General features: G+C 37.5%; 1 protein-coding gene and 1 pseudogene across 13 annotated transcripts in view; one reads left to right on the forward strand and one right to left on the reverse strand.

Moving 5' to 3' along the window:
- The window catches only part of PPP1R9A (protein phosphatase 1 regulatory subunit 9A), a 311,864-nt gene that overhangs the window by 271,670 nt on the left and 19,881 nt on the right, over nucleotides 1-20,313 (forward strand). For 5 of the 13 annotated variants that reach the window (XM_038556849.1, XM_038556853.1, XM_038556852.1 and 2 more), the window contains 5 exons: nucleotides 1,896-2,003; nucleotides 2,788-2,945; nucleotides 3,429-3,726; nucleotides 15,924-16,011; nucleotides 16,113-16,196. In XM_038556849.1, coding sequence (XP_038412777.1) covers nucleotides 1,896-2,003; nucleotides 2,788-2,945; nucleotides 3,429-3,726; nucleotides 15,924-16,011; nucleotides 16,113-16,196 — 736 coding nt within the window. The remainder of the gene's footprint in view (nucleotides 1-1,895; nucleotides 2,004-2,787; nucleotides 2,946-3,428; nucleotides 3,727-15,923; nucleotides 16,012-16,112; nucleotides 16,197-20,313) is intronic. The other 8 variants (XM_038556854.1, XM_038556856.1, XM_038556861.1 and 5 more) reach the window with 4 other exon arrangements.
- LOC102152578 lies at nucleotides 10,209-10,634 on the reverse strand (annotated as a pseudogene).

A 20,313-nucleotide genomic window follows, 5' to 3' on the forward strand; every position in this document is an offset into this window, starting at 1 on the left:
ATTTTATGTATTATTTATTTTAGAGAGAGAGGAAGAGAGCAAGTAGGGAGAGGAGCAGAGAGAGGGAGAAACAGACTCCATGCTGAGCACAGAGCCTGACTCCGGGCTGGATCCCAGGACCCCGAGATCAGGACCTGAGCCGAAATCAAGAGGCAGATGCTTAATGGATTGAGCCAGCCAGGCGCCCCAGGATGATAGGCTTCTGAGGACTGAGCTCTATCCCATCTCATCCATAGATTAAGGGTGTGATGCAGTTAGTAAACAAGTTAGTAATCTTGAAGCCTTGGCTTTCCTATCTGGAAAAGAAGGCTGGACTAGAATCCTTAAGGTTCTTTTGAGTTGTAATACTCTAATTCTTACACAACATGATAGAGAAAGATAGCTTCTAGTTACCCAGCTACAAAAGTCCTATACACATTTTCCTTCTATTCCACACACCTCCTCTAACACTGCTAAAGGGGGATGTTGCCCGTGGTGTATTTAGTAGTTGATTCCTCTGGACCTCTTTCCTTTCAACTTCCTGCCATTGAAGTGAAAGCTCCCCGCTCTATTCCATTTTCCTGGTTCTTTAAAAACATGTATTCTCAGGGTGGAATATAAATTGCTAATTTGTAATTCATGAATCACTGCCATAGAGGGACCCCGAGAACTTTGTTTTCAGGGCCTCAAAAATTGTTAATTGTATGCGGTGTGTTGTTGGCCACTTGGATCATGGACTTAAGGCACTACTCTTCTAGATACCTTCATCTTTAATAGATATAATTCTGTATGTGTGCTCCAGCAGTTTGTACCTACTCAGTGCTAGCTGATATTAAAGCAGATGTTCTAGATTGCTCTTCAGAGGTTGTTTGATATGAGTACCAGGCAAATTACTGACCAGTCATGGAGCCAGAAGTCCCAGAAGAAATTCTCTATAATCTAAACTTTGCCGATAAGTAGTTCTCATGTTCCCTCACTTTATTATTTGTTCAGTACCTAGTGATGGAGTAGCTACTGCAGTCCTGGATATTGGGTGCTCTTGGTGGGTCCTCCAGGGCCAGGATTCTATTGAAAAAGGAGCCATGTAGAACAGGCTTTCTCCTTGAGTCTTCTGTCACCAAGTAACCAAGCTGTTACAAACAGACCAAATAAGAAACCATCTGAGAAATAGTTTTTTCTATAGTTTTCAAAATGTCTTCCTTTTTATGCTTTCTTAATACCTATGTGAAAGATTAATAATAATATTTCCCATATAGCCAATTGGAGAAATGAACTTGCTAGATTAGCCACATTTTATGTGATTTTACAAACAAAAACACTGAACATTAAAATCTTTTTCTAGTAACTTGTTCAACCCTCGCTAAATTTGGAGGGCACAGACTCGTAGCCTGGGAGTCAAAAAAAGAAAAATCATGGCAGTTCATCAACTAGCTGTGCGGATGACGGCACATTACTCAGGTTCTCTGGACTTCAAGAGAGGATAAAGCATACTTGGCTGCTCTGTTGCGTGGGGCTGTTTTAAGGAATACCTGAGATGGTGTGTGTGACCGACCATGCTTTCTGTTATAGAAAATACAGTCCAAAACCCAAGATAGATAAACTGTGAAACGGGCTTGTATGACAGTATATCTAATTATATTATTGCTTTCATCTGTGTAGTGTTCCCACATTTTATATGTAAACAAGAGCTTGTAAGGTTGATTATCTCCCAATTATCACAACTAATGAACTCTTAATCGGCAGCTGCAAGTTTAGATTTTATTGAAAGGGAGAAATTAAAGTGATCAAGGAGATTATTTTTTCTCCTTTGACATGTAAACAATAAAGAGACTACTAATTAGAAAATATTTAGCTGTCCTTTATATATACCTGAATAGTCTGGCTTTTCTGAATATTCACTTTTCTTTCAAATACAGGAAAAGAAGAGTCATTCTGTAAATATTGTCATTCAGTGGATGTATCTCCTAGGGAAAATATATTTAATATAACTGTTAGAACCATATGCCAAATGCAAGGTTCCATAGGTAAGAGAGGCACAACCTGAGATGCTTCCTTGTTTTGGTCTTATAATATATTTAGAGCACACCTTCATAGTAACACGATGAAAAGGAATTTCCTGAAGTAATGCTACTGTAAGAAATTGTTTTATTCCATTAATATCAGTACATATTAATTTTCTGCAACTCCGTTATAGGCTTTGCTTTTAATAATTTAAATCCAGAAGCACTTAATTATTAATTCTGAAGCCATATCAACATTATGGCTTCATTTAATGACTGCCACTCTAAAAAGATAAAATATGATTGATGCTCAAGCTACATTATTTCTAAGAAGCAGTAGCATTCCAGATAAATTCAGCCAGAGAACAACTTCTCCTCAGCCAACACCTTCACAGAGCTATGGGTAGCCTTTACTTCTCCCCTTTGGAATGGTGACTTGGAGTTCTGACTTGGTCTCTTGGGGGCAAGATTAAAGGTGGTAAGAGGCAGACCACAAGGACCACGCTGGCTCTTTGGATGTTACATTTTCTTGTTGCCCTGGTCACCTTTGGTTGGTTGGTTTCTGGCCACCTTTGGTTGCCCTGGTCACCTTTGGTTGGTTGGATTCTTTTATAAGGCTTTGTACATTTCTCCTAAATCTCACTGATTTGTTTCTGGCGGCATATCAGACAGGCTGGCATGATTGTCACCTATATTTGCCTGGTATTATTGATAACCTTGAGATCGTTGTTATCAGTGTCTGTGGTCTCTTTGTCCATCCTTTCCAAAGGTTTCTCTTGCTGATTATTTTGCATGATTCTTTTCTTAGACTTGAATGAGGCAGTCCCAGAGACAGAGCGCCTGGATTCAAAAGCACTAAAAACCCGAGCCCAGCTCTCCGTGAAGAACAGACGCCAGAGGCCCTCTAGGACAAGACTCTATGATAGTGTCAGTTCAACAGATGGGGAAGACAGTCTGGAGCGAAAGGTGAGCACCGTTGACTGGTTTCTGACTTGCAGTGTTGAGCTGTATCCTTGTTCCCACAGCTTTTTGAAGATGATTTTTCTGCAACCAGATTCTGTGTAAACAACTGGAATAGTTCACTGCTTTGTCTCCTAAATTCTTACTCAACTCTATATATTGTTGTAATTCAAATTATTTCTGTATCATTCAATGAACTAACCCAAAAGCATTATGAAATATTGTCATATTTCACGATGGTGCTTTTATGTTCAGGTATTGGTTTTACCTAGTGGGAAATAATGAATGTACAAGGAATTGTTTCTGTGTCTTAGGTGTCTGTGTTAGCTACAATGTAATATGGTGAATTGTTGTAAACTATGCAGTCTCATCTGTAAACCAACAAAAAAAATTGGTTTTTGAGGGATTTACTAAAATAAGTTCGGTCTGATTTCAAAGTACTCCATGGAGCTGGTGCATAACCTCCTTTATAATCTCTTATACCAACAGCCTTCAAACAGTTTCTATAACCACACGCACATTACCAAATCACTTCTGCCCAAGGGTTTGAGAACTTCTCCAGAATCAGATTCTGGTGCTCCATCCCTCACTCCGGCGGCTGGCAGTGTGCCCTTCTCCTCTGACCACGTAGCTGAATTTCAAGACGGACCACTGCACCCGGAAAAGGAGCCCTCCCCCTTTCTTTGGGGAGACACTTCACACTCCTCTCCTTCAAAATCTGATCATGATATAGAAGAATCTCCTTGCCACCATCAACCCACCACCAAGAAAATACTACAGGAAAAAGGTACTCTTTATTTTTCTTGTTGTTTTTGCTTTTGTTTTGTCTGACTTCACTAACTCCTTGATTTGTGCAATATAAGAATAGCTTTTTTTGTCATAATCATAAGTCCTTTGTCTTAATAATTAATATTGCTTTCTTTTTATGTTGTGGGATAAGAGCCCATGCCTCTCCCATTCATTCATTCATTCATTCATTCATTCATTCATGTATTTATCTATCTTTTCCTACCAGGTTAGTATTTTTACTTCTTCAGTTCTCCACAAGTTTACTACTACTAAAGGAAATGCTTCAGGAGGCCTACTAGAGGGTTTGTAGAATAGAAACCCAGAGTTTCAATAAATACTAACATGCTCACATTGGAAAAAAAAAATGTGTATAATATATATGTAAAAATATATAGGTATATAATATCTATAAATATATAGAAGATATGTAAATATCTTCATGTATATATGAAGATGAAAGCAATACAGGTTTTAAGCCATTAATTGGTTTTTCTTTAGAAGAAATTTTTACAGTAATGATTCATATTGCAAAAATTGTGACAGGAGAGCTATGATAAAGATAATGCAGGGAGATTAATCAATTAAATTTTAAAATAGGTTCCTTGAATTAATACCAGAATTTCATAGGGATGTCAATAGATTTTTGTCATTTTAATTTATAGAAGTAATAAATTCTCATTAGACAAGTTAAATGATACAGAGAGGTATAAAGATTAGGTTCATTCTTTTCCTACCATGTCTGATGTGTCCCTTTAGAGTAACCAAGTAAATTTGAGTACGTTATCTTTCACATGTGAAATACACCTAAGTCATGCACATGTGTGTGTTTGTGTATGTGTGTGTGCGTATAGGTGTAAAAACAAAAATCCTTTTTGGTATATTTGTGTTTTGTGTAATTTTTTTTTACAAAAATGAATCATGTAAGTCACATGACTCTGCGTTTTGTTTTATATATAATAATATTTTATGGACATCCCTCTACAGCAATATACACAAATTTAAATGACAAGAGAATCTTCTGTAGTGAGCCTATAATATAACTGAGGCAACTCTTCTAATATTGATGGACATTTGGGCTGTATTCTGGAAGGTTTAGGTTTCTTTTTGTAGTTCTGCCTGTTTGCGTATCACTTTGAAAAAAATTGTAACAAGCATCTGTATATTCTTATATACTGACACTTATTTTTGTAGGAACATTTTCAAAAGCTGAATTGATAGAGTATATTGTACTCAAGAGAAAAATGTGTAGCTTTAAATTCTTTTATTACTAAAAATAAAGGCTGAAAATAAGTAAAATAAATATTTTAAATAATGGGAACAGAACAACCAAAAAGCAGAAAATAGAAAGGAGTGTATAAAACATATAAGCTGAATTTAATTTCTATTGAAATGAAAGGCCTATTCTTAATTGCCCTCTCCTCCCAAAAATATAGTAAAATTCTGTGAATTATTCCAGCTAATAATTCATACGATTATTGTTTGTGTGAATTATGATAACAGTTGTTTGCATGTGTCCGTTGGAAGGACACATTAAGAAAAAAAATAGAGAAAAAGACAAAAAAATGTAGCACTGGAAATAAGAGATGGATTAAAAGAATTAATTTTTTAAAGATTGTGAACTCAGTAGATTTAAAAATCTAGTGGAAATGGAGTTTCCTACAAAATTAGTCTATTCAAATTGTCTATGAAGATAACTTGGATAAACCAATAATCACAGAAATGTGAAATGTGTTTTTATAAAAGCTTCCATTTAGAAAGTCACCAGAGCCAGGTGGTTTTATAACTGAATTCTCCCTAACCTATAAAAAAAAAAAAATAGTTAGGCTCTGTTTTATGATAGGTATTCGAGGTAGGGTGTTTCTCATTTATTTAAGTAGCAAGAGTCCTAAAAACACAATAAAGGCTGTGTGGAAAAAAGAAATCTTATGCATGTAGATTCATCTTAAATATGATGCTAATATGATGCTAATCAATTGAATCCAAGAGTGCAAGTTAATTATATTCCATAATCAGGTAGCATTGATTCTGAAAATATAAGAATAGTTCAACATTAGAAAATCTAACAATATAAATCATCATATCAACAAAGGAAAGGTAAAGTGTTACAATACTAATGGAAGTTGAGAGGCATTTGATATAATCCTTCAGACATTTTTAGTAAAACCTTATTAAAATAAAAATGGAATTAGGTAAATTTTTCTGAATATGATTGGTTACTTAAAAGCAATCAACCACTAAATAGTGAATCTTAAGCCATTTGCACAAAAATTAGGACTAAGACATGAATGCCAACTATCATCACGATTTTCAAGTCTGTTTTTGAGAATTTTCTAATTGCAGGAAGATAAGAACATCAAATAATCAGTGCAAATTTGAAACAGAAAAGACAAAATATCTTTATTTAAGGATTATGTGAATATTCATCTAGAAGATTAAGTGGCCAGATATAAAATAAATATATAAAATCAATATCTTGACATGTGTAAGGGTGAAATGTCTGCAACTTACTTTGAAATGCATTTGAAAATTAATGGGTTAATGGATGACTAGAGGGATGGCTATGTGATAAGGCAAATGTAGTAAAATGGAAATTGTAGGGTATAGGTAATGGATATACATTTGTTCACTGTAAAAATTTTTTATCTTTTGAAAAAAAACAGTGGCAGAAAGAAATGTCGTTGGTCTGTACTGATCGAAAGATTTGATACAACAGATATTTTGTGAACTTAATGAGCTGATCCTAAAATTGTAAGAAAGGGAAAAAGGCCAGGAATACCTAAGAATCTTAAAGAAGAATAAAGTAGAAGATCCTGATACCTGGAATTATTAATAAGCCACAGAATTAGTTCTGTATATTATTTGCACAGAGGTTTAGAGATTCAGGAATAAAATAAAGAGCATGAAAGCAGATTATACACATTTCATATACTATGACAGCTGGATCAGTGGACAAAGAATAGAGTTTTTAACAAACTGTTCTAGGACAACTGGTTATACCAATTTTAAAAATTTATATTAGACCCTCCCCATCTCATACATTGTAAAACAATCCATTCAAGATGGATTTAAGACTTAACTGGAAAATGCAAACTATAAAACTTTTAAAAGACTGTATAGTATATATTTTTTTTTACTTCAAGGTAGGGAAGGATTCCTTAAAAAAGACACAAGAAAAAAAAAAAACATGAAGAAATCTAACATCAGATTTCTCAAACACACAACAAAGAATCCCACAAAATAGAAACCATTTACTACCTTACTACCTGTGTAAGTAATGTAGAGTTAGCATCTACATTATGTAAATAGCTTGTATAAATTACTTAGAAAAGACAAATAATATGATAGATCATATATAATGTCCTGAACAGGTACTTCATAGACAATGAAAGCCAAAAGGCCAAAATATTTATGAAAGGTGTTCCACTGCATAAGTAATCAGGAAAGTATGAGGTAAACCAGATGAAATACCATTCTAACTTAACCAGATTGCCATAAATATTAAAGTCTGATGTTACCAAATGCTGGAAGCTATGTGATACACCCAGAGACTGAAGAATTTTCATTGTGCTGGTGGAAGTTTAAATTGGGGCAAGATCTTTGGAAACAATTTGGCATTGAGTTAGTGAAGTTGAAAGTGTGCATGCCCTATGGCCCAGGCAGGTCAATTGCCTACTAAGAATCTTGTACAAGGGTATTCATTGAAGCCCTACTGTGTGATAAAAAAAAAAAACAAAAAACCTGAGAAAACCTAAAAACTGCTGATTACTAGAATAATCACTAGTAGAATGGTTAAATCAATTGTAGTATATTCATATGATGAATCCCTGCAGCAGGGAATGAATAAATCATACTGAAACATGACAACAGGGGTGAATCTCTGGAGTAAGCATTAAGAGGATAAACCAAATTGCAAAAGAATACCCATGATTCTATTTAGATAGTGCTAAAAAAATTAGTAAATTTCTTAAAGATACAAACAAAATGTTGAGGTTGTAAGTGGGAATGACAAAAGTCAGTTACTTGGTGGGGAGTGTCCAGGAACTGAAATGGGGAAGGACATACTGGGGACTTCGTAAGTATAAACTGTGGTGAGGGTTGGGGGGATAAATGAAATGGGTGTTTGTTTTATAGGATTTTCTTTATACTCTACAACTATCTGATAAATACTCTTGGTTACAGTAGTCAATAAGCATATTGAAGGACCCCATACAGAAAGTTAAATGATAGACTTTAATATACAAGTAGCTTCAAATAATTTTTAAAAAGTCCAAAATTGGCAAAGAAAATAAACCATTGGTTCACTGAAGAGAAAATTCACATTACTTATAGGAAAAGATGATCCACCTCACCAAAGATCAGAGAAATGATCATTTAAATCAGATACCCACTAGATTGCCAAAACTTTTAAACAATTCCAACTAGTGCCAGCAGTGGTGTGGGATACACTCATACGTTGCAAGTGTGATTGTACATGACTTTATTTTTTAAAAGTGCATACTCATCTGTCTCTACCAGATCAAAAATTATAATCTTTCTAAAAATACATTGTAAACTAGAAATACATTTGTTTGGGGGGTCAATCTGTTTTTAACTCTTGATAAGTACCATTGCTTTATTTCTGATCTTTTCCCTTTGGTTTCCTTTCCTGAGCCTATTGATTGCTGGAATTATCTTCCACAGACTGGTTCTAAAAACAGCTGTTCTAGAAGTTTGGGGGTAAAAATTAAGTACTTAGAAAGTTTTAAAAAAATACTAGTAGGAGCAAAAGAAAATATGTCAAGCCTGCTAACTCATCAAAGATAGTTCTCAAGTTGGTGGAGGACTTGGCATGATGATTTTTGCCTACTTTCAAAAGAATTAAAGACTTCAAAAACTCTCATTTATTAACCCAAACTATGGATTTTAATAACACTTTCATAGAAATACACTTGTGGCAATCCCTCTATAATCTCTGTAGACCTTAATTGGTCCATAAGGAGACAAAACAACAGACTCATGTATTTTGGAACTGTGGGTTAATATTTTCTGGTCTACTGTTTGAGTTTATCAGGCATAACTAGCTATCTGAGAGAAATTACACTGCAGTCAAGGAGTGTGTATCACTCACACATGAAATATCACTCCCGAATTTTTTTAAGTGCCTAAATATTGTCTAGATTGGTACCTTTACTTCTATTTGTTTTTTAGTGATTCTTTAAAGTCAGCAGATATTTCCTCTCAGATGGGAGAAGTAGTACATTGATTTGGATTGTTCTCTACAGTCCACTAGTAGTAATGTAGGAGTCAAATGTGAGAATTCCATCCTTTCCCAAATGCCTTCCTAGTTTGCTACTCTTACTTTTTTGGGATTAAGTTCTCAGTAGAAGTAAATAGAAAACAAGATGAGAGATGGGTAGCTTCTTCTCCAGAAACAAAGTACTTGGGCTTTCCCCTCTAAAGTCTTCTGGGGCCAGTTGTGCTTCCGGGTAACAAGGAAGAGGCAGTTAATTGAGCTTTGATAAAGTATTAACTTTGTCAATAGTCAGTTACTAGTACAATAACCACCGTTACCTACTATGATCAGATGAAAGCAGTGCCTCACAGTCTTTTCTTCCCCCAATAAGAAGTTTCCAACCTTGAAGAGTTTTCGTTGCCTTCTGTGTTCATTGACATTAACCCATTCATTTATGTATTTGTTACACAAATAGTTATTGAGCAACTGCTCTGTGTCAGGCCTTGTGCTAAAGGCTAAATGTATAATGATTGACAAGATTCCATCTTTTCCCTCAAGGAGCTTGCTGACTAGAGTCTGTCTGCCTCCTCTCTCTCTCTCTCTCTCTCTCTCTCTCTCGTTTTTCCAAACCAAACTGTATCCAGCTTTATTAAAGATACTTTTCATAAACAATCATGGTATTTCAGGCAGGACATGGGCAGATGATCGTTAACAGTATACAGCAACTTTCAAACTCCCTTCTTCAGTGGACTACCAAAATCAGAAAGCCACTATAAAACCCAGTGAAGTCTTCATGTGATGCTCTGAACAGGGAAAGTTTAGAGTGAGGATTGACAGTTCACATTTAGCATGTTGTTTAACGACTTTTCACAAGCAGATCCTGACTTTCAGGAAATGAAATGAAAATGGCAGAATTATCAATCTGAAGATCCGCAAGCTAAAAAAAAAAAAAAAAAAAAGGAACCCTTTTGAGGGACACCATCTCAGTTGCCTGACATACTGGGAACCATTTCTTAGGTTCTAACAGGTCTCTGGGCTTAAGGGAGTCAAATCTATGTTGAAGCAAAGAGGGAGAAGAGGACATAAAAAAAATGAATTCTTGTTTTTCCACACCACCAAGGTGGCTCATGTGTGTCAACATCAAGGAATCTCTCCTCCTGGGAGCCAAGAGGAAGTTTCCCCTTGTTATCAATCTATCTTCAGAGATATTCTGTTAGTGACATATGCCCTTCCCCCAAAACAACAATGAAGTGTTCCATGTACTAACAACATAGCTTATTAAAAAAAAAGTAAAAAAAAATTCTGCATTTTTATAAAGCTTGATAAAAAATAGTATTTCAAACTGTACAGTCACCAGAAGTGCACAGTTATCAAAAATGCACACACTTCACTTGGCATCTCCAGCACCTTCAGCTTTCTGTGCCTGGTCTGTTTTGGCATCTCCATTCTCTGCAGGGTTCTTTCCACCCTTGCCAGCATCAGCTTTCCCCTCTTTCCCTTTGGGTACCTTCTCTCCCTTCTTTGCAGGGGCCTTTTTAGGCTTGGCTCTGGCTTTGGAGGAGCAGGTTTAGCAGATAACCTTGCAGATCTTCTCTGTGGCTCATCCTTCACCTTGGCTTTATCTCCTTTAGCATCCCCTTCAGCCTTTCTCTTGGGCATGGTGGAGACAGCGGCGGGACGTAAGCGCTGGACGCAGGGATGCAGCGACACATGGGCTTTGGCCAGTCCAGGGGTTGTTATCACCTCTTCTTTTTCCTCTCTCTCTCTCTCTCTCTCTCTCTCTCTCATAGGTTTGTTTTGCTAGTGTGTTTTGTGACAGATCTTGTCTCTGACACCCCACCATCAATGACTGGGAAGACCCTATTCTCTGTTGCCTTCCAGTCTCAGACTCTGTTACACCTGGAAAGACATCAAAGAGACCTTCTCTTAACTGGCTCTCAGACAGCAGCCTGTTACCAGTAGGTACCTTGAAAGTCAAAGGTCTAGTTTTCGGATTTCTACGTCCAGAAACTCAATAATACATTCAGATTTTATCAAGTTCAGAATGGGTGGTTCTTGCTGTTCTAACTGAGAAAACACTAGTTTCGAAACCAGAATACTAATTTTCTGATGTACTTTGGGAGGTACAGCTGACATAATAACCAACCTCCTTAATATGTTCTCTTCTCGCTCCTCTGGTTGGTAGGTTCCTAAATCAGAAAGTTGCTCAGTGAGTGTAAAATTAAAGTTACCTGGATGTGTATATGGAGTATGGTCTTTATGCTGGTCTGACTAACAAATGGCCCATTTCACTGCACCACCACTGGCACTTGGGCACTTTTGTGTTCCTCAAAGATTCTCCCTCCCTGCTTCCCAAGAAATGGACCTCAGTATCATTAAAATGTTATGACACTGTAGGGGCCGATACAATATGGATTAACATAGCTGGATCTACCTTCATTATTCTCAAAATCCAATTTGAGGAATAACATTCTGTAAAATTCTTGAGTCCCTGACTATGTGGGACTTACCTATTAAGAGCTGTGCTCAACAGAGGTCAGGTTTAGTTAACCTTATTTCCCTCTGTGTGTTGGTGTGTGTGTTCACGTGTGAGGTTCTTATAACTCATTGGCTTATCGGTAAAGGAACTAGAATGAGGTTCAGCAAGACCCCATATTTATGTTCTTGCCTAACACTGAACTTCAGGGAAATTGTGTTTTTCTCCAAACCCAGATCAAACCTCACCTCCTTTAGTGGATTCTGAATACACTCTCCACATTCCCAGGGAGAGTGAATTCTTCTCTTCTCTTCTCTTCTCTTCTCTTCTCTTCTCTTCTCTTCTCTTCTCTTCTCTTCTCTTCTCTTCTCTTCTCTTTTCTCTTCGGTCCCACAGAAAGTTTTACATTGTTACTTCTGTTTCTATCACTTTGTGCATGATAAGTGATTTAGTTGTCAAGAATGAACCAGTTTTCTCATTCATCTCTTTCATCTTTATATTCTTGCTCCCCAGCAAAGAGTATGGCATATAATTGATGCTTCAGAAGTTTCTTGGATAAATTACCAGGCATGTCTCTCCAGATAACCAATGTAGGTCATCAAACCAAATCTGGCCCCCACGTGTTTTTAAAAATAAAGTCTTATTGGAGCACAGCCATACTCATTTAGCTATACCCTGTCTACTCTCATGCCACAATAAGCAGAGTTGAGGAGATATGACAGAAATTGTATAGCCCACAAACCTAAAATATTTGCTGTCTAACCCTTTATAGAAAAAGCTTTCTGATCCCTGGCCTAGGTGTTTATTTCCTTCTACTCATCATTGCTGGAAAAATTCTGAAAATGTCTTAGTCCCTGGTTGCCATTATTTGGATGTTTTTAAGTAATATACTATTATTTTTGGTCTATTACATTACTACAAAATAATAAGTAACAAGCTGTATTTGACTGCAATTTCAAGGCTAACAACGTGCTGGTATTATTGAACAACTAATTGAAGTTGGGTGTTTTCTAAATTGCATCAATACCACATTCTTGAATCCTCATTTTGTTGTCATAGTTGAGGGACTCAGTGGAAAGTAGGGTAGAAAGAGTCCCATTGTAACTGGAAAAATGATAAACATCTAACCCCATTTCAGTTAAAGTAAGAGGACATGTAAGATTATTCCCAGAGATTTGTAACACAAGTCATATGACAGTAGAAGGCATGAAAATATTTTTCTCATGCTTGTTCTTTGAGTAGCCTAATAAATGTTTTGGTCCTAGAATTCCATAGCAGTAGGCCTTCGTCCAGACAAGGTTAGGAAGAGTGAATTAAGCACTATCAGTTTTCTAATTGTGATCTCTAGAGATGATTATTCTAAGTTTACATGTGGCTATTAGCACCTATTGTCTGACACAGACCATGCTTCAGGAGTATTCGCTGAATTAATATCCTGGCAAGTAGAACCTGGCTTTGCAAAATCTTATAGATGTATTGCATCAAGCCCTTATATGTGTAGAAATAATAAATTTTAGCATTGCTCAGAGGAGGGGAGAGGTTATATCCAGCTGAGATTGGTAAATAAAGATGACAAAGAATGTACAGTTCAAGTGGCCATTGAAGGATTTGAGGGGAAGAAGGGTGGCCAAGGAAGGCAGATCAGGCATGGAGCTGGCATTAGCAGGGATGGGCTACACATGAGATGGGTTGAAAGGAATGGGGCTGCCCAGCCTGCCTGAAGCAATTGGCTAATGCAGGTTAAATGGTTTCAATAAAATGGAAAAGAAGGTTAAGTCATTAGCTCTAAAATTTAAGTGCCTTAGATACCTCACCATATTACCAGGCAACTCCAGATGTTTGATCAGAGGAAAAAAAAGGAAAAAACAAGAGATGTGGGCAAGATGAGTCAGGAGACACAGGGAAGGATGACCTCGAAGGAGCAGTAGCCAACGAGGGAAAGAGCAACACAGGAGCCCATGAAATTTCTGCTACCTCAATACAGGGGAAGAAAGTGAGGAGGTCAACACTGACCATGGCGTCTCTAGCCTCAGGAAATACAGCCCCTGTCATTTGTAGAAACTGAGAAGTCAGAAGTATCATGGGGCGAAGACAATTAGCTCAGGTTTTTAATGAAGAAAGTCATGAGCTCAGGAGAGAAGCTGGGCTAGGGGCAGAGTTGGAAGGCCCCAAAGGAAAGGAAGAGGTCAAGAGTCTGGAACTCTGAGAGGAAGGAGAATGCAGTACTGGAAGAAGCCAGCGCATGTAGCCATCAGGAGACCATTCGCTGCCTTTCAGACTGAGGGCCAGGTTGCCAAAGCTGGAAGCTGCCGCACCCAACCCAAGGGCTCCGACTTCTGACTGCTCCTGAAGGTAGTGTTGGAGAGATTTCAAAGAGCCCCATGGAAATTTTGCATAAAGCTAAATAAATAAACAAAAACAAGTCACTTTTTTTTTCTTTTCCTGAAATCCTACCAATCCATTGTTGGTTTTTGTGCAGACTGGAAGTTCTAATGTGCATTAAGGATGGATTTGATTGATTTAAAATAGGGAAGTGCATTATTACTTAATCTTGCCTCTTCAGCCTTTTGAAAGCATTCATTTAAGTGTTCCTTGGAACACACTTTGGCAAATGTGTGAGATAATGATGTGAGGTTGCCTAGCAGCAGGCTCTGTAATGGACAGAATCAGGCTTTCAGTCCGAAGATGTCCAAATTACTGAGACACTAAGAGGTTACACAGTGTTTCCATGTACATTGTCTCATCTGGTCCTCTCACCACTCGTTAAAACATTGCCTCACTACCTCTAATTCAGAAAATAATTAGGCAGTTTCCTTTTAAACTTTGCACAGTCCTAGCCATTAAGAGTTGCTTTAGGATTGATTTGGAGGAATCCGGCACTTTTTTTTTCTTCGGGTTCTATTAAGAAAATCGAAATCCTGCTTCTTTTTTTCTTTTTTTTTTTAATGTCCATTAGCAAAATCACCTCAGAAGGCCTTTGTGCCATGTCTGTGGATTTTCTTTATGTGTACGCCTCTCATCTGTGGCTATTTAATTCAGTTACCCAGCATAATGATGCAAATATCCATAATAAATATCTGAGGTTAGAAGTAGATTTTGACATGGATGTATTTCTGACTCTTGTATTTCATTATGTACATTCCAAGGGATTGATTATTGTAATCCGAGTGTCATTAACTAAAACTCTGAAGAGCTCATTGCTAAAAATCCTTAGAGAGTTTGTAAACATCCTGTGCTGCTTCTTCAGAGCTTTGAACATAAACTCCTAAATAAGAATTGTGTGTGCACTTCATGTTTTGTGTGTGTATTTAGAAGTTTATCCTGAAATACAATTATAAGCAAAGTTAATTAGTAAGGTTAATTAAACACTTCTGTAGGAGCACTATTCTCTCTTCATTCCATGCCAGAAAGTTGCTGGAATATTTTTAATTTTACAAAGATAGAGACAGACACCAACAGACAATTAGGAAGGAGTAGTTTTCGCGCACAAATATGCATCAAATTTAAAACAACCTTTGTTAATCATCTCAGATAACTGGATATGCTGAAACATAACACTGGAAAACATCCTTTGCAAAATAGTTCCAGGTAGAGCCTTAGGAATTATCTACCATGTCCAGGGAGGAATTAAGTGCTACCCATGGAATCTAGCTCCTACATTTGACATTGAACTCCATTCTCAAAGTCTCTCCTCTGATTGGTCTTTTTGGTATCATTTTGAGTGTTCCCATCCCCCAGCAGCTGCTGCCCTTGAGAGCCAGTGTAACTCAAAGAGGCAAAGATCAATCAGCTCCAAACACTGGGGAAATTTTGGCATCTTCCACATCACAGAAGGCCAGCCAAGTTGTATTCCAACCCAACTTCTGAGAGGAGCCTTTCAAAGATATGTTTTATAGCTGAGCCCCAGCTTAAGAAGTCTTCTCCGTGCTCTGCCCTCCTCTGTCCCAGGACTGGCCACGGGTCATTAACAAAGGAGAGACCAGAAGAGAAAGCTTTGACTCTCACTTTCTCCCCTAAATCTCCAGACACTCAGGGGTGACTTTCTCTACTGGACTTGGGAGGTACGGGGGAAGTGGGCTGGGTTCCTGTCAGAAGGCACCAAAGCCCAAAGGGAGGACAGGTGTGGAGGACAGAGCCTGGGCATTTGAAACAAAGAGTTGGAGCCAGAGAAGGAACAAAAGGAAAGTCATGTCGGTCCCTGCTTTGAATGTAAACAATTATTTGATAGTGTTTATTCTTGCTTATTTTGCTCATTCCAGTATATTTGAAGCTAAAACTGTTTGTGATGAGTTTTGGGGCTCTCTTCAGCAGGACCTCTCCTGGCTTAACTGAATGTTCCTCAACATATCTGTGTTTCCTGTGGCTTAAAAAAAAAAAGGGCATCCATTATTTTCTTTTACACTCTGGAATTGAGATAAAGTCATTAGATTCAGAGATGCACTGACTTTTGACTCATGGCTTTAAAAAGAATAATAATTGGTCTTTTTCACATGTGTGTATACCCTAGATGGTGCCAAGGGTCCCAGATCACTAAGGGCATCCAGTTCATTGGTGGTACAAGGAGGAAAAATTAAGCGCAAGTTTGTGGATCTGGGGTAAGCATTTCGTGATGTAAAAAATAAGCCCTCTATAAAAGAAAAGGATTAAAAGAGAAAAATATCGTTTTCCCCTTTCTGACTGTGTGTTGTCATTATAGGGCACCTTTGCGAAGGAATTCCAACAAAGGAAAGAAATGGAAAGAAAAAGAAAAAGAAGCCAATAGGTTTTCTCCGGGTAGCAGGTATGGGTGGATGATCTAAACTTTCTGCCCCCCCTCCCCACCCCCACTACCGCCATGGTTAATCAAAGTCAGTGGTCAGTATCTATGAGCTAAAGTGATCCACCTAGAGGAGAGATGAAAGAGAAATTGCACAACAGTTTATATTTTTCTACCCCAGTTTTAGCCTATACTGGCCTTGAGTATATCCACTGGCTTAATTGCAAAATTATGGTCACATGAATAGTTTCAATAAATGTTTAAAAAAAATTTTTTAATAAACAATAAATGTTTATCTAAACACAACATAAATAGATCTATGTGATATGTTAATGAGGCATATTTCAGGGGTTTTGCCTGGCTACCCACAATAGTAATGTCCTCTTTTTTGTTATGTCTGAAAGGGTAATTTTACATTTAAGTACCTTGTTGGTTTTCAGGACTATTCTGTCCATGTGTAAAAAGGACCATCATCTCTTGCTGGACTCAACTGTTTAACTGATTTTCTTCAGGCTCTACCAACTATTCTTACTGTTCAGTAAAGACTTCCCCATAGAGAAATGAGCTTTGCACTGCATGCTGTCAAGTTTTCCCAGTTTTATTCTGAGATTACATAATTTTAAAGTTTAGATTTATATCAGAAGACAACAAAGCATGGAGCTTGACTGCCTGGGTTTGGATCAGGGCTCTCCTAGTTCTTACCTTTAAAATTGTGGACAACTTCTTTAACCTGTTTGCTTTTATCTCCATATGAGAAATAAGGGTAGATAACAGTATCTACCTAATAACTTTAGTGTAAGGATTAAGTAAGTTTTCATACAAAGCATGTCAAATGGTACCGGGCACATAGGAGGTATTTAAAAATAATAATAATAAAGATAGCAATTCTCTATCATTATTACTGTCAAGTTACAGAGCAGTTTTACATTTATCACTTTATTTGATCCTTATAATAACTTTGGGAGGGCAGATAACAATACTTTATTAAGAAACTCCTCTTCATGGAATTTAATTGATTTGCCCACGATTATGCAGCAGGCAGTTAATGCAGCAGGGCTTGTGCCTCCTCTGTCTAGATACCTTTCCAACACAACACCTTCCCTCCAGTTGTTTATGCATCTAATGATGTGGAAATCTCTTGAAACTGGAGAGTCATCTCAACAGCGTAGACTAAAGAAGAAACAGAATGCTAACAATAAAAATCGTAAAATCATTTGGGGACCCCCGATCCATTTTATAGGTTGTTCTCTGCAGTTTTTCTTCTTTTTTTTTCTGGCATACAACTTGGTGAGAAATTGTACCTTCCTCCTAGAATTATAGGAGAGTGGGGTCAGAGATAGGAAGAGAGGATTCCCAAATTAATTGTGTAAGTCTGTTGTCTTCATTGTTGTTGTTTAATCCTGTACAATGGAGAAAGGGTAGAAAGCACTGTTTATATTGAGGACACTGGTCTCAGGAAATAGAAGTCCATGATGCAACTTAAAAGCAATTTAATTTCGTCTGGTTTTGTTTTTTTTGTTTTTTTTTTTTTTTTTAATTTCGTCTGGTTTTGAAGTGAGAAATATAAAACAGTCTACTTTGTACCTGAAAATTAAGAATAGGAAACTATCAAGTTTATACTCGGGATTAAAAATAATAATAATAAAAAGTGAAACTCGTTCAGGGAGAGAGAGATTCCCAGATATACAGCAGGACAGAAGCTGAGACACTTCTGTAGTAACATGGCCCTCCTCTTGGTCCCTGGATTTCTGAGGCAGTCACTTCCTCCCACCTTGAGGCTCCACCTGAGACGGATGTAAGCAAAGCACCCAGCAGTGGGGAGAAGGTTTGTCTGAATTTCATCATAGTAGCCAGAGGGTATCACCTTTTACAAATTCCAGGTGAAAAGCAAGCAAATCTTTATTCTGTTGGTGAGTGTGTACCTGACCTTAGGCCATCCATGGGGAGTCGAGGGTGGGCCGTCACCACAGCTAATGCCAGCTTTTGAACCAGCAGCCAGCTGGCTCAGGATTTTTAAAATACTAACTCTGGAGTCCTTCTGCTTCAGTGGTCACGAGTTATTTCCACATGCACCAAGTGCTACAAAATAGTTTTCCATTGGAATCATAATTTTATAATTATTCGTAATTATAGTAGAATTTTGACCAGAACTGAAGGAAATTCATGTAATTGCAACAATAGAAGAACGAGGGAAGAAAAGGGACGTTTTCTGTTTCACAAAATAATGTTTTGAGCTATCACAAGAGTTGGTTAACACTAATCAAATCTAACAACAGCCTCTGTTCTCCTCTGTAAATTGATAATGGGCCCAGAACCTTTTAAAACATATGCCAGAAAACAGAGTTATTGCCCAGTAGGGGCTTAATGCGATTGAGTTAGGTTCACAGGGCCCCTGAAGGGAAGTGGGTGGCAAGCACCATCCGCTTGAGGGTCCCACTGCAGCTGTGGAAGACCAAGAATAAACTCATCACCTCTGTGAAGCTTTCCCAGGAAAAAGGGGGAGTGATTCATGGATTGAGTCCCTAATCTTATCTCTTAGGCTTTTCATTATTAGGCTATAAAAATCTGATGAGGTCATTCAATTAGTTATAGCTGAGGCTGCTGGACTTTAAAGAGGCCAGAGGAGAGCTTTGCTACATTCTGTCTTGTTTTTTGTTTTTTCCCTTCCTCAAGAGTTAAAGAGTTTACTTTTATTGTATTCCTTGTGGAGATACAATGACTCAAATACACGACCAACGTGAAACAAATAGGTGAGGTTAAATAAGTATAACAAACCCCCCAAAATATGGCTCAGTTCTAACCTTTTCCAGTATGTGCTCAGAGAACATTCTGATTTAAACAGGCAGCACAGCACAGCAGATAAGAAAAACCGGAAAGAGCTCCTAGTCAGAGCTTGTTCACACCAAAGTGTAAAATAAAATACTATTCCTAATTTTAGAGTAAGTTGCCACTGATGGTCAGTGGAGTACCTACTTTGGAGCTCTGTGGGAGAAGCTCCCGGTTGAGTGGCAGAAGGGAAAACCATGTGAGCAGTCATATGTATCTCAGAACAAGCTTAGATGGTGGAGTGTGGGAAAACAACAGGAAGGGAGATGGTACTCCTTGGTGGAGGTGAATTTGCATTCCGCTTAAAAGTGTGAACTGTGGGAAAAGCACTGTGCCAGAATCCAAGTATTCATCCTAACTTTGCCATAGGTAAGGTTCTGAATTTCTTAGACCTTGGTTTCCCACTAAAAAATAATTAGAATTTAAAAATAATAATAATAATAGTTAGATGGATTAAAACTACACGGTCTCTAACTCCCAGCCATTTCTGTCTGTACTATGCAATATGGTAGCCTCTAGTCAGATGTGGCCATGGAGCACTAGAAATGCAGCTAGTCCATATTGAGATGTGTTTTAGGAGAAAATGCATGCAGGATTTCAAAGACTCAGTATGCTAAATTTATGTTCATTGATTTCTTCCACAGTGTTCTAAGGATGTAGTCAAATTTCTCTACATCCAATTCTCAACTATAAACATGAAGTCCTAAATTAATTTTAATGACTTGTGCTCTATTTATTAATTACTATTTTGATCATGAAGTCATGGCTAGATAGAAATTTTTGTTTGGAAAAAAGTAATAATTTGATTGATAATTGATGTGTAAATGGGCTTGGTCACATTCAAAACTGTCAAAAGAGCTGCCCTATGGAGACCACTATTGTGATTTGTAGAATTGTATGTATCAGAGGAGATTGGTAGGAAGAGTTGACCGTCTTGGCACTGAATCAGAAGACCTGGGTCCTACTGCTGCCTCTATGGTGCAGTAATGTATGGCCTTGGGCAACTCAGTTATGGAACTGTACCTCTGTCTCTTCATATATAAAACAGATTTCATGATATCATCCCTTCCGTGGCTGCTATGAAGATTTTTGTTTCAATACCTTTTTCTACCATATCATATTCACTAGGATATAGGACCAAGTAGTATTCAAGCTTTAGTCTGTATCAAAATCATCTGGAAGGTTTGTTGAAACAAGTTGTTGGGGCCCCATCCTGAGTTTGTGATTCATTAGATGTGGGGCAGACCCCCCCAAATTAGTATTTCTAATAAGTTCCCAGGTGATGCTGACTGTTAGACAGGAGACGACACTTTGA

Source organism: Canis lupus, chromosome 14, assembly GCF_011100685.1.
Source record: "Canis lupus familiaris isolate Mischka breed German Shepherd chromosome 14, alternate assembly UU_Cfam_GSD_1.0, whole genome shotgun sequence".
NCBI lineage: Eukaryota > Metazoa > Chordata > Mammalia > Carnivora > Canidae > Canis > Canis lupus.